The 12,885-nt window shown below is 49.6% G+C and overlaps 1 protein-coding gene across 1 annotated transcript; it reads right to left on the bottom strand.

Annotated features, from left to right (window-relative positions):
* Positions 1-1,048: 1,048 nt before the first annotated feature.
* Positions 1,049-11,582, bottom strand: zgc:171459 (uncharacterized protein LOC562056 homolog). Its single transcript, XM_053426371.1, has 13 exons — positions 11,097-11,582; positions 10,928-11,021; positions 10,754-10,841; positions 9,788-10,118; positions 9,561-9,654; positions 7,810-7,897; positions 6,505-6,811; positions 4,041-4,134; positions 3,569-3,656; positions 3,176-3,491; positions 3,007-3,100; positions 2,734-2,821; positions 1,049-2,526 (listed from the first exon to the last, which is right to left on the bottom strand). The coding sequence occupies exons 1-13, from the start codon at positions 11,146-11,148 to the stop codon at positions 1,954-1,956; spliced, it is 2,307 nt and encodes a 768-aa protein (XP_053282346.1). The 5' UTR covers positions 11,149-11,582; the 3' UTR covers positions 1,049-1,953.
* Between the last annotated feature and the right edge of the window lie 1,303 nt (positions 11,583-12,885).

The raw sequence follows: 12,885 nt of genomic DNA, 5'->3' as shown, positions 1-12,885 counted from the left end.
CTGCCTCCTGCTGGAAACAGATCCAAGCTCTGCTGTGACCCTGAGAACATCTCCTGCCTCCTGCTGGAAACAGATCCAAGCTCTGCTGTGACCCTGAGATCATCTCGTCCTCCTGCTGGAAACAGATCCAAGCTCTGCTGTGACCCTGAGAACATCTCGTCCTCCTGCTGGAAACAGATCCAAGCTCTGCTGTGACCCTGAGATCATCTCCTGCCTCCTGCTGGAAACAGATCCAAGCTCTGCTGTGACCCTGAGAACATCTCGTCCTCCTGCTGGAAACAGATCCAAGCTCTGCTATGACACTGAGAACATCTCGTCCTCCTGCTGGAAACAGATCCAAGCTCTGCTGTGACCCTGAGAACATCTCCTGCCTCCTGCTGGAAACAGATCCAAGCTCTGCTGTGACACTGAGAACATCTCGTCCTCCTGCTCACAACCAGTCATCACACTCAGACTTGTTAATGTTTCTTCACCTCCGTCTACAGCTCCAGACTGTTCCTGTTTGAGTTTTAATTAATGATTATTTTTCTGTCACTCATCTTCCATGTGCTGCACAATGAGCAGAAGGAAGTGGCTGAAACTTCCTGTATTCAAACCTTCAGTGAAGCAGCCGTGGTCAACATGCCTCCAATTCACCGCTTCATTCTGGACCCAGATCAGGTTTGACCTGTTTCACTTTTACACAGATTCTATACTTTATGAAATGTTGTCTTCTTCCTGTGAAGGCCTCTGATCGACCTCCGTATGACGGCGTCTCTGCAGAGCAGCATCACGATGCACTGACCAGTGAGACCAGTGAGACCAGTGAAGAAGAATCACATTCAAACGCTGAGCTCAGGAGCTCATCATCAGCCAAGCAGAAGAAAACACAAGTCAGTAACTTCTTAGTTAAAGCAACACAATGCTGAAGAGTGGAGCTGAACTGAGATCAGTTAGAAACACTCAGAAGTTATTAAAGACAAGTACACAACAAGTTGTTGATTTCATCCTGTCTGAGTTGAAGAGGAGTCTGATGATGTCAGTGTGTGAAAGAGACGAGTCAGCAGAATCTGAACAAAGACGTTTAATAAACTATCATGATCAGCTGATCAGTGTTGATGTGTCCATACAAACAAATCAGGGACAAACAGTTTGACTCGTAGTAAAACTGAGGCTCAGAGACGTCCCTCCTCTGTCCCAGGACGTCCCTCCTCTGTCCCAGGACGTCCCTCCTCTGTCCCAGGACGTCCCTCATGTGTCCCAGGACGTCCTTCATGTGTCCCAGGACATCCCTAATCTGTCCCAGGACGTCCTTCATGTGTCCCAGGACGGACTCAGGTTCACACTGATAACAGATTGTGGTCTGGTGGGATCAGATCTCTATCTGATCGGAGTGTCCACACCTGAACTGGGAGCTGTGAACACCAGGTGTGAACACCAGGTGTGAACGGGGCCTCCCTGATGGTCTCATATGAACTTAGATTCAGATCCTGTCGATGACCTCAGCTCATTAACTTTATCTGATAGAAACATGGGGATGGAGACACTCATGAATTTAATAGATGAACATCATTATTTCACTGGATTCACATGTTTAAATCATGTGAATACACGTGTTCTTCACGGTATCGCCACACGTCAGACATAAGAAGCCTCTGATCATCACAGCCGCAGACACCAGCCTGATGAGAAGATGTGTGAGGAGTGCAGGTGTAACTGAGGAGGTCATTGAAATGTCTCCTATTGAGATGGTTGACCCCCCCCCCCCCCCCCCCGGTCCAGTCGCCCAGTGAGGTCCCTGGTCTGTCCATCACCAGCTACGTGTGGACGATCAGCAGCCACCATCCAGACGGGCGCTCCCCAGCGGAGCAGCAGCTCGACGCCTCCTCTGGCTTACCCCTCACCACAGGAGGTCCAGACCTCCACAGACCAGCAGCTCTACAGGGACGCTCTACATCCCCACAGCACCGTGGTCTACATCAGGGCGTTGAGATGTCCGGAGGGTCCGACCGGGCTCAGCATCAAGGCTCTTTGGTCCAGCACCTCCCTCTCTCTGCCCAGCGCCGCCCTCTCCTGCTCCACCATGGCTCGGTCCCGTTCCACCGCCGCCCTCTCTCTCTCCAACCACAGCCTCTCTGCCTGCACCGCCGCCCTCTCTCTCTCCACTGCCGCCCTATCTCTCTCCACCATCTCCCTCTCCTGCTCCAGCGCTGTTCTCTCCCTCTCCACCATCTCCCACTCCCTGTCCAGTCCTCCCAGCTGCCCATCGCACGCCTCCGAGCTCCGCTGGTTCTGCTCGGCGCCGTCGCAGAACGCCTCCTGTCCGTAGTCAGAGGGGGGGGCGGGTGGAGGAGGAGGAGGGACGTGGCGGGACCTGTGTCTAGGGGCGGGGTCAAGCTGCTGGTCTTCGTCCTGGGTGACAGGAGCGAGGAGGGGGGCGCTGCTCGCCAGCCGACCCTCCATGGCGTCATTCATCAGGTGAAACCACGGCCAGGAGGAGGCGCTGTCTGCTACACTCTCCATCCCTACAGGAGGATACTTGAGATCCTAAGGAGACGAAACCAGGACGATAGATGAAAGAGGATAAATCCTTATGTCCTAAATATCATACTACAACAGGTTTAAATATGGTTAAAAAAGTAACAAACTGATTTCTCAAGTAACTTTAAACACTCAAGCTTCAGTGGAACTATGTCCTACAACACATTCGCCTGAATTGGGTCTAGGTTTATCTTGAATTAGCGAAAATAGAACCTTGTATCTCCTCTTCAGGTTGTCCCATTTCTTTGCCATCTGGTAGGTTGAGACCTTTCCCTGCAGCCCCAGCTCCTTCAGGATGGCCCTGGGAGAGGGGTGTGGGGGGGGGGGGGGAGGGAAGAGAGAGAGAGAGAGAGAGAGAGAGAGAGAGAGAGAGAGAGAGAGAGAGAGAGAGAGAGAGAGAGAGAGAGAGAGAGAGAGAGGACGTCACCAACAGACGACAGATAAAATATGACACTTGAGTTGCTGTGAGTTTGATCAGAGTCTCACTTCCAGGCGGCCTTGGCAGCGTTCCTCCTCCCGGTGAACAAGCCCTCGTTAGCCGCTCGCAGTTTGATCATCGTCCTGGTGTCCTGGTCGGTCACTGTGAGACACGTGTGGACAGGTTTTCACAGCCGAAAAGTTTAAGTTAACGTTTTGTCGGGGAAACTCGTCTTACTTTTGTATGAGAGGTCAGAGGGCGTTGAACACTCCTCCCCACTGGCGTCGATGTAGGTGACGTTCCCATCAGACTCTGTGTTGTCCCCCCCCACCATGCTCTCCAGCTCCGACACGCTGCTCCTCTCTGCCATCAAACAGTCTCTGTCGGGAGGAGACGAGCCAAAGACGGCGTCCTCCTCATTGGTCCAGATGGGTGTCACTTTGGGAGCTTTGCCCGACAGACGTCCCTCCAGGGCATCATTCATCAGGTGGAACCAGGGCCATGAGGCCGGGTTAGTCTGGTTCTCCATCCCCCGGGGAGGGAACTTCAAGTCCTGCACACAGGAGGACAGACAGTCAGTTGGACAGAGGGGTGTCCTGTTGTTAGATGCAGGACGATCACACACGTCACCTTGAATTTGGTCTTCAGGTTGTCCCACTTCTTGGCGACCTGGTCTGGTGTTATCTTCCCCGTCAGACCCATCTCCTTCACGATCCCCCTGTAGACCAACCCCACTCAGTAACATGTAACCTCAGATCTGAGCCACTGCATCGTTTGACCAATGCTAACTAAAAATTAGATTCGATTAGATTCAACTTTATTGTCATTAATAATGCTAGTATTCCTAACGCTGACTGGACAGGAGGCGAGGGAGGCGGGTCTGGATGTGAGAGCGACAGATTCTTAAACACGAGTCCAGAACCCCTGACGACATGGCTTCAGGGGCATCTGATTTAATCTCAGATTCTTTCTGTGCTGTGACTTGATGACTCACATTTATTTATCTTCTTTATTACAGCAAAATTCCCCAAATTTACACCCAACAAACTCTTTAATCAAATATCAACATCTATATTATATTTATGTATTTGTGCTCCTTTACCTCCAGGCCGGCTTTGCAGTGTTTCTCCTCCCGGTGAACAGAGACTCGTTAGCAGCTCGTAACTCGATCAGTCGCCTGGTGTCGTCTTCGGTCACTGACAGAGGACAGACGCAGGATTCATGGTCACAAAGCATTTTGTCTCATTGGATACTCACAGGAAACAACTCCTCCAGGAATTTCCACTTCCCGTCAGTCACACTTCCTGTCAGTAGTACTTACTGTCGGTCACACTTCCTGTCCGTCACACTTCCTGTCGGTCACACTTCCTTTCAGTTACATGTACTGTCAGTATCACTTCCTGTCAGTTACACTTCCTGTCAGTATCACTTCCTGTCAGTAACACTTCCTGTCAGTAACACTTCCTGTCAGTATCACTTCCTGTCAGTTACACTTTCTGTCAGTCACTAACACTTCCTGTCAATAGCCCTTCCTGTCAGTAACACTTCCTGTCAGTATCACTTCCTGTCAGTAACACTTCCTGTCAGTAACCCTTCCCGTCAGTAACCCTTCCCGTCAGTAACCCTTCCCGTCAGTATCACTTTCCGTCAGTCACACTTCCTGTCAGTAGCCCTTCCTGTCAGTAGCCCTTCCTGTCAGTAACACTTCCTGTCAGTTACACTTCCTGTCAGTAGCCCTTCCTGTCAGTATCACTTCCTGTCAGTAACACTTCCTGTCAGTTACACTTCCTGTCAGTATCACTTCCTGTCAGTGACACTTCCTGTCAGTGACACTTCCTGTCAGTATCACTTCCTGTCAGTAACACTTCCTGTCAGTATCACTTCCTGTCAGTGACACTTCCTGTCAGTTACACTTCCTGTCAATAGCCCTTCCTGTCAATAGCCCTTCCCGTCAGTATCACTTCCCGTCAGTCACACTTTCCGTCAGTCACACTTCCTGTCAATAGCCCTTCCTGTCAGTAGCCCTTCCTGTCAGTAACACTTCCTGTCAGTTACACTTCCTGTCAGTTACACTTCCTGTCAGTTACACTTCCTGTCAATAGCCCTTCCCGTCAGTGACACTTCCCGTCAGTAGCCCTTCCCGTCAGTAACACTTCCCGTCAGTAACCCTTCCCGTAAGTATCACTTCCCGTCAGTATCACTTTCCGTCAGTCGCCCTTCCTGTCAGTAACACTTCCTGTCAGTAACACTTCCTGTCAGTAGCCCTTCCTGTCAGTATCACTTCCTGTCAGTAACACTTCCTGTCAGTATCACTTCCTGTCAGTATCACTTCCTGTCAGTGACACTTCCTGTCAGTGACACTTCCCGTCAATAGCCCTTCCCGTCAGTGACACTTCCCGTCAGTATCACTTCCCGTCAGTGACACTTCCCGTCAGTGACACTTCCCGTCAGTATCACTTCCCGTCAGTGACACTTCCCGTCAGTGACACTTCCCGTCAGTGACACTTCCCGTCAGTGACACTTCCCGTCAGTGACACTTCCCGTCAGTGACACTTCCCGTCAGTGACACTTCCCGTCAGTGACACTTCCCGTCAGTGACACTTCCCGTCAGTGACACTTCCCGTCAGTGACACTTCCTGTCAGTATCACTTCCTGTCAGTGACACTTCCTGTCAGTGACACTTCCTGTCAGTTACACTTCCTGTCAGTGACACTTCCTGTCAGTATCACTTCCTGTCAGTGACACTTCCTGTCAGTATAACTTCCTGTCAGTATCACTTCCTGTCAGTATCATTTCCTGTCAGTGACACTTCCTGTCAGTTACACTTCCTGTCAGTGACACTTCCTGTCAGTGACACTTCCTGTCAGTATCACTTCCTGTCAGTGACACTTCCTGTCAGTGACACTTCCTGTCAGTGACACTTCCTGTCAGTGACACTTCCTGTCAGTGACACTTCCAGTCAGTGACACTTCCTGTCAGTATCACTTCCTGTCAGTGACACTTCCTGTCAGTTACACTTCCTGTCAGTGACACTTCCTGTCAGTATCACTTCCTGTCAGTATCACTTCCTGTCAGTGACACTTCCTGTCAGTATAACTTCCTGTCAGTATCACTTCCTGTCAGTATCATTTCCTGTCAGTGACACTTCCTGTCAGTATCACTTCCCGTCAGTATCACTTCCTGTCAGTGACACTTCCTGTCAGTGACACTTCCTGTCAGTTACACTTCCACTTCCCCATCACAGCTCCTCCTTCAGAGGAGTTTCTGTTACTAAGCAACCAGCTGGAGAGACAATCTACTTCCTGTTTACATCACATGACCAGTGTAGGTGACTGGTCATGTGACTTGTGTGTTGTACTTGTGAGTCTAATAGTTTTAAGTTACAACATGAAAATACATAATGATATTCTGTGATCAATTCAATTCAAATGATTCATTGATGATTTACTGATTAAAACCTAATCAGAAGACTTTGAGGACTTTCTGAAAACCTAATGAAATTCTTGAACGTTGTGAAATCATAAATCAAGCGTCCACCTGATTTGACAGTTTTCTGTCACTCTTACATTTATAGGTGAACTCCGACATCCGGTGCAGCTCTCCCAGAGCCGTGGACCCGTTCTTCTCCTCATGGTCCACCAGCAGGTCCATCTCCGACTCCGTCAGGAACTCCGCCATCCCCCCCCGGCTCCGGCGCGCTCGTTTCTTGGGCGCTGGGGACAGAGGCTCGCAGTCCTCGTCCTCGTCCTCCACGATGGGCGTGAGGACGGGAGCCACGTTGGCAAAGCGTCCCTCCATGGCGTCGTTCATCCGGTAGAACCAGGGCCAGGAGCTGGGGTTGGTCTCCACCCCTCGAGCAGGAAACTTCAGCTCCTGGTAGAGACAGAAAACTCTACAGATCGTCCACAGAGGGACCTTAACGTCCTGCCAGCACTGCCACCAGCTCCAGCTACTGGGACCCGAGGTCTCTACACGGCTACTTCCTCTTAAACTCTGCTCTAACATGTCGGGTAACAACCGAGCTGTGGCAGAACGTTTGGCCACAATCTGTGGAGCCACAAGGAGAGTGAACCGCCTTCATGTTCAGGCCCTGACCACTGACAGACACTGGTTACTTGCTCTTGGATGGTTTCGCTGGTCTTTTTGAGATGGATGTCAAATTCCAGAATGCAACTCTCCAGCTGCCACTTCTCAGGGACACAGTGACAAGTAAGGATTTGGCCTCTTGTTGAATTTGTCTGTCAACATATCTGTGGTAAAGTGATCCTGCCGTCTTCCCTCCCTTTCTGGACGTTTCGCCTGTTGCTTTGCCCTGTCTGTTGCTTTGCCCTGTCTGTTGCTTTGCCCTGTCTGTTGCTTTGCCCTGTCTGTTGCTTTGCCCTGTCAGTTGATTCGCCCTGTCTGTTGCTTTGCCCTGTCTGTTGCTTTGCCCTGTCTGTTGCTTTGCCCTGTCTGTTGCTTCGCCCTGTCTGTTGCTTCGCCCTGTCTGTTGCTTTGCCCTGTCAGTTGCTTTGCCCTGTCAGTTGATTCGCCCTGTCTGTTGCTTTGCCCTGTCTGTTGCTTTGCCCTGTCTGTTGCTTTGCCCTGTCTGTTGCTTTGCCCTGTCTGTTGCTTTGCCCTGTCAGTTTGAGGTGTGATGGCATCGGGGTCAACAGCACCATATTGAGCTCCAGGCCTATTTCACCCACTAAACCAATCCGATATTAATCTTAGAAATGTTCATTTTTGAACACAAAGGAAATCTTGATCTTAATCTGTGTTTGACATTCACATCCGGAACTAGAGAAAAGGAGGCGTCGCCCTCCGAGCTGCTTGGTGGCAGGTGTGAGAAAGGGGGCGTGGTTTCTGGAGCTGGAGGTGGCTGCACCTACCTTGTACCTCCTCTTCAGGTTGTCCCACTTCTTGGCTAACTGATCAGTGGTCAGCTTCCCCTGAAGACCCAGCTCGTACAGAATGGCTCTGCAAGACATGATGCTCAAAATCAATCCCGTCCCGAAGGACAACAGACACACAATCTGAAGACTGAAACACAGCCAGGACACTCTCATCTCATCATCTCATCTCATCTTCGTCCGCTTATCCGGGGTCGGGTCGCGGGGGGAGCAGCTCAAGCAGGGGGCCCCAGACTTCCCTTTCCCGGGCCACATTGACCAGCTCTGACGGGGGGATCCCGAGGCGTTCCCAGGCCAGTGTTGAGATATAATCTCTCCACCTAGTCCTGGGTCTTCCCCGAGGTCTCCTCCCCACTGGACGTGCCTGAAACACCTCCCAAGGGAGGCGCCCAGTGGGCATCCTTACCAGATGCCCGAACCACCTCAGCTGACTCCTTTCTAAGTAAAGGAGCAGCGGCTCTAATCCGAGTCCCTCACGGATGACTGAGCTTCTCACCCTATCTCTAAGGGAGACGCCAGCCACCCTTCTGAGAAAACTCATCTCGGCCGCTTGTACCCGCGATCTCGTCCTTTCGGTCATCACCCAGCCCTCATGACCATAGGTGAGGATAGGAACGAAGATCGACCGGTAGATCGAGAGCTTTGCCTTGCGGCTCAGCTCTCTTTTCGTTACAACGGTGCGGTAAAGCGAACGCAATACCGCCCCCGCTGCTCCGATTCTCCGGCCAATCTCACGCTCCATAGTACCCTCACTCGCGAACAAGACCCCGAGGTACTTGAACTCCTTCACTTGGGCTAAGGACTAAGGCCAGGACACGCACAGCAAACTGGAACAACTAGTGTCTGTATCGTCCAGACTGGAATAAAGAGGATCATTAATTTACCATGTCAGGTTTCATCTGATTTAGGATTTTAAGATATTGATGTTCCTTTTGTATTGAGACATTTCTTAGTTTATCAATAGCTCCCTCTAGTGGCTTGACGACATGATCCAAAATGATGAAGGCCCGGCTGTCCTAGAAAGTGTAAACACACACCCCTTCAACTTAATGCTTAATATATTAAAACTCTAAAAACCTTTTTAATAGACAAAAATAAAAAGGTTGGAGCCTGAAGAGCTTTATACTATATATTGTACTTTACACAAAGTAAATCAGAAATGATGTTTTGAAATGTATCAGTTTGAGCTTTTGTTAAATTGTGTATTGGCCTATGGGAGGGAGCCGGACGCCTGGACCTTTACTGTGCGTCCGTCCTGTTCTGATTAATTGGCAGATTCCACGTCACGATGCATCTCAGAGAAATGTCCACAGCTCAGCTCCGTGAAGGACACAGCGTTCACCGCCTCAGTTATTGCAGCTAAGGTTTATTTTTTTGTCAAACATCATCACTGCGGAGGACACAATACAGAGAAGTGTGTATTTTGCGTAGTTTTTTTACCTTTTCTCTAATGTCCTTAAGAAGGGAAATAGAGGTGTGGCAGTTCCCTAAATACTGTCGATTTAGAATGATTCTGATTTACAAACATACGCAAGGTGGCGAGTCGGCTGGTGTCATGAATCTTTTGGAGATATTGGGCATGCACATTTTTTATGTGGAATTAAGAACATCTTAGTGAACGAGGCCCAATGTTCTACTCCAACTCGGTTACTAAACAATTCACAACCCGTTTGCTCGCTGCTCACCACATGGTGGCGCCACCACTGCCACAGTGTAGGTGGTGAACTCACCTCCAGGCCGGTTTGGCTGAATGCTTCCTGCCAGTGAAGAGCGCTTCGTTCGCAGCTCGAAGTTTGATCATCCGCTCGGTTTCTGGTTCCGTCACTTTGAAGAAGAGGAGGAGGTTTTAACAACGAGCTACGATTCTACAGATCAAGGAAACGCTGTGTTCTGGGCTGAGAGTATAGAAACCGACATCTAAACTGTGTTGATACAACAGTGAAGAGGAGCTGCCTACTTTTATACGAGCACTCGGTCATCCTCCTCCAGCCCATTGGGACTCCCTCTGTGGGAGGAGCGTCCGTGGGATCCATCCCATCGTCCTCCACCGTCCCCGCTGCCACCGAATCCTCCATCTCCGTCTTGATGAGGAACTCCAGGATGTCGGTGTTCTCCTGCGTCTGGCTCGACTGGCTGCTGCCGCGGTGGCCGGTGCTGGGCTCCAGGCTGAGCACCAGGCTGCTGTTGTAGAGTCGACCCTGCATGGCTTCATCCATGATGTGGAACCAGGGCCACGACTCCACCACACCCCCCATGCTGTCCTGACCCTGATAGGGCTGCTTCAGATCCTGGGAGACACAACAAGCGTTACAGACAGATACAGACACACCGGAAATACCTTTTCAGATGAAATCTTATTTAAAGAGTCTTCACACAAAAAAGGAAAAAGTTATAATGTGAGAGACTTTGTGTGTTTCTGAACAAGAAACATGTCTCGGGAACAAATTGAAGAAGATAAGAACTAATGAAGTTTGAACTGTTTGGACAGACTGAGACTTTTATATATCTACTTTAATATCGCTCTATTTGATCGTTTTTTCAAAATAATACATCATGTGTGGAATCGTCATTTTAAGCTAAATGTTGGATTAATATCAAACCTTCACACACTTCACTGTTGTTGAGGTGATAACAAATCTCTAATGATCAGTTCACAGTCTCTGATGCAGCAGACGTGTCCACTCTGTGTCTGTCCTCTCGCAGGTCTGACTACGTCCACCACGTGATCATCACAACCGGCCAATAGAAGCCAACATATCTGAGCAGACATGTTTATTCTTGTTTACACCTCGCTGGCGAGTTGTACATGTGTGTAATCAGAGAAATTAAACCATAACCTGGATGGGAAGGTTACACTCCGGTGAAAGTGGTAGTGAGAACTTGAGTTTCATGTGGACACGCCGGACCCGGACCCTGACCCTACCTTGTACTTTGTCCGCAGGTTGTCCCACTTCTTGGCGATCTGGTCCGCGGTCAGCTTCCCCTCCAGACCCAGGCCCTTCAGGATGGTGCTGCAGGGGGGGGGGGGGGGGGAAGAATCAAGCTCAGCAGCAGAGGAGACATACCACACATCATGCTACAGGATCCAGGTTCATACCTCCACGCTATCTTGGCAGAGTTCCTCTTCCCGGTGAACAGAGCCTCGTTGGACGCCCTGAACTCAATCAGCCTCTTCACGTCCTCCTCGGTCACTGCAGGGGTCAAAGGTCAACACCTGTACAGGGCAGCATACAGGTGTGAAACACATCAACACGAACATCACTTACTTTTATAGGAGTTCTCCGGGAACTGTGGCATCGGGTTGAGGCCGGGCTCCATCCTAAGGGAGAAAGTGACCAAGGAAGTGACCAAGGAAAGGAAGAAGGAAGAAGGAAGGGAGGAAGCAGTGTTGGGGTTCAGGCCTGATGCTAACTCCACCCGGAGCTTCCCCGCTCTCCTCCTCCTAAAGCAGCGCTGCTCCGTCCATCATCCGCCGCGGATTCACCGGAACTAGACCGGCCGCTGGTTGTCTGTGTCCCCCGAGGATAGCTCCTGGTGAACCGCGAGCCGAAGCGGGCTAGCCCAGTCAGCTAACCCGAGCAGCGAGCCCAACACCCCGGCCCCGTTAGCTGAGCCTGCCGCTGCCTGACGCTGCTTCACGTCATCGCGACACAAGAGAAGCCGTCGGTACATGAACCGGTTACCGTTACCGGAGCTAGGCTAAGCTAGGCTAAGCTAACCAGAAGCTAAGCAGCATCCCGTTCGCTGAGAGGAGGGGCTGCTCGATAACCCCGCCCGGCGGGCCTGCCCTCCGTCACGTGACCCAAAGCCCGAGGGGCGGGGTTTAGAGTCATCGAAAACAAACATTTGTATAAACATTTAACTAAGTTCAACTGTTTATAAGATTAAAGTATTAATGAGGTTAATACATAAGATATCATATCGTATGAAAAAATCCTTTATTTTCTATTATTTTTATCATATGGCCCTTTGTAATTGTCAGTAAAGTTTGATCAGATAATTTTTCAGATGAATCAAATTTCTGGAAACAATTTATTGATTAATTAAATAGCTGCAAATGAATATTGTGTTAATGAATTGATTAAACTAGTAGTTAATGAAGAGTAAGCAGCAGCCTCTGTATAAACATGTTCATGACCCAGTTCCTCACCGGCGGGACACGAACCCACGACACGACTTCATCCTTCATCAGAGAAGACAGTTAGACAGAACAGGGGCTGATCCCAGCTCAGCTGCGTTTATTTAGAAAGAACAGGAGCAGATCACGGGCAATTCAGGTGCTTTTATTTTGAAAGAACAGGAGCAGATCACAGTCAATTTAGGTGCTTTTAACGTATGAACACGAGATTATAACAGTTCCGCTGCTTCAGTTTCTCCACCAGCTTCTGGAACAAAGACACAAGTCTCTGTCTGGTCTCCAGCTGGTCCGGGTCCAGATCTGCAGGTCTAAGGTTCTGGTAGAACCTGGTCTGAAGAACCACCTCCTCTGTCGTCATCTCAGCCGAACCTCTGACCGCCTCCCTCTCTCTTCTGACCAGTGCTGTCTCTCTCTCCAACTCGTCTTCAGCTCTGTGTCTCTCTACAGCCGTCAGCTCTGGCTGCAGGGCGGCCATGTCTCTGTTCAGCAGCGCTCTGTCTCTCTCTAAAGCGATCAGCTCCCTGTCGACCTCTGGCTGCTCTCTCTCCAGAGCCTCTCTCTGCAGCTCAGACAGCTTCCTGTCCAGATCCATGGCGTCCCGCACCATGTTAGAAATCTAATTGTACAGTAAAACATAAAGAATTCTTCCCTGTCCACACATCATAATATGGAAGGAAATGTCTTTAACAATGTATATGTGATCATTTTAATTTAAAACTAATATTATATATAAGTCAAATATTTCATATCTATGCTTATTTTGATGTATTTGTGTGTTTTGTTTTCGTGCAGCGGACAGATATTAAATACAATAAAAGAATTGTGATGATTTTACATTTCTAGCATCACAGTAACTTGAATTAATTGAACTAATTTCTTCTTCGTTTTTTTCTGCAGTAAAACTAAATTATTTTCAT

This window comes from Pleuronectes platessa, chromosome 7 (genome assembly GCF_947347685.1).
Source record: "Pleuronectes platessa chromosome 7, fPlePla1.1, whole genome shotgun sequence".
NCBI lineage: Eukaryota > Metazoa > Chordata > Actinopteri > Pleuronectiformes > Pleuronectidae > Pleuronectes > Pleuronectes platessa.
The sequence above is the reverse complement of the archived record's forward strand: the minus strand, read 5'-3'. Positions and strand labels throughout refer to the sequence as shown.

Bases quoted from the DNA above. Each gene is read 5' to 3' on its own strand.
- zgc:171459 (XM_053426371.1), bottom strand. From the start codon at position 11,148: ATGGAGCCCGGCCTCAACCCGATGCCACAGTTCCCGGAGAACTCCTAT. The intron at 4,135-6,504 runs GTAAGAGTGACA...GTCCTCTGTCAG, and splicing joins GTCGGAGTTCACCTATAAAT to TGACCGAAGACGACACCAGG. The intron at 2,822-3,006 runs GTGAGACTCTGA...CCCCTCTCCCAG, and splicing joins GCTGCCAAGGCCGCCTGGAA to GGCCATCCTGAAGGAGCTGG.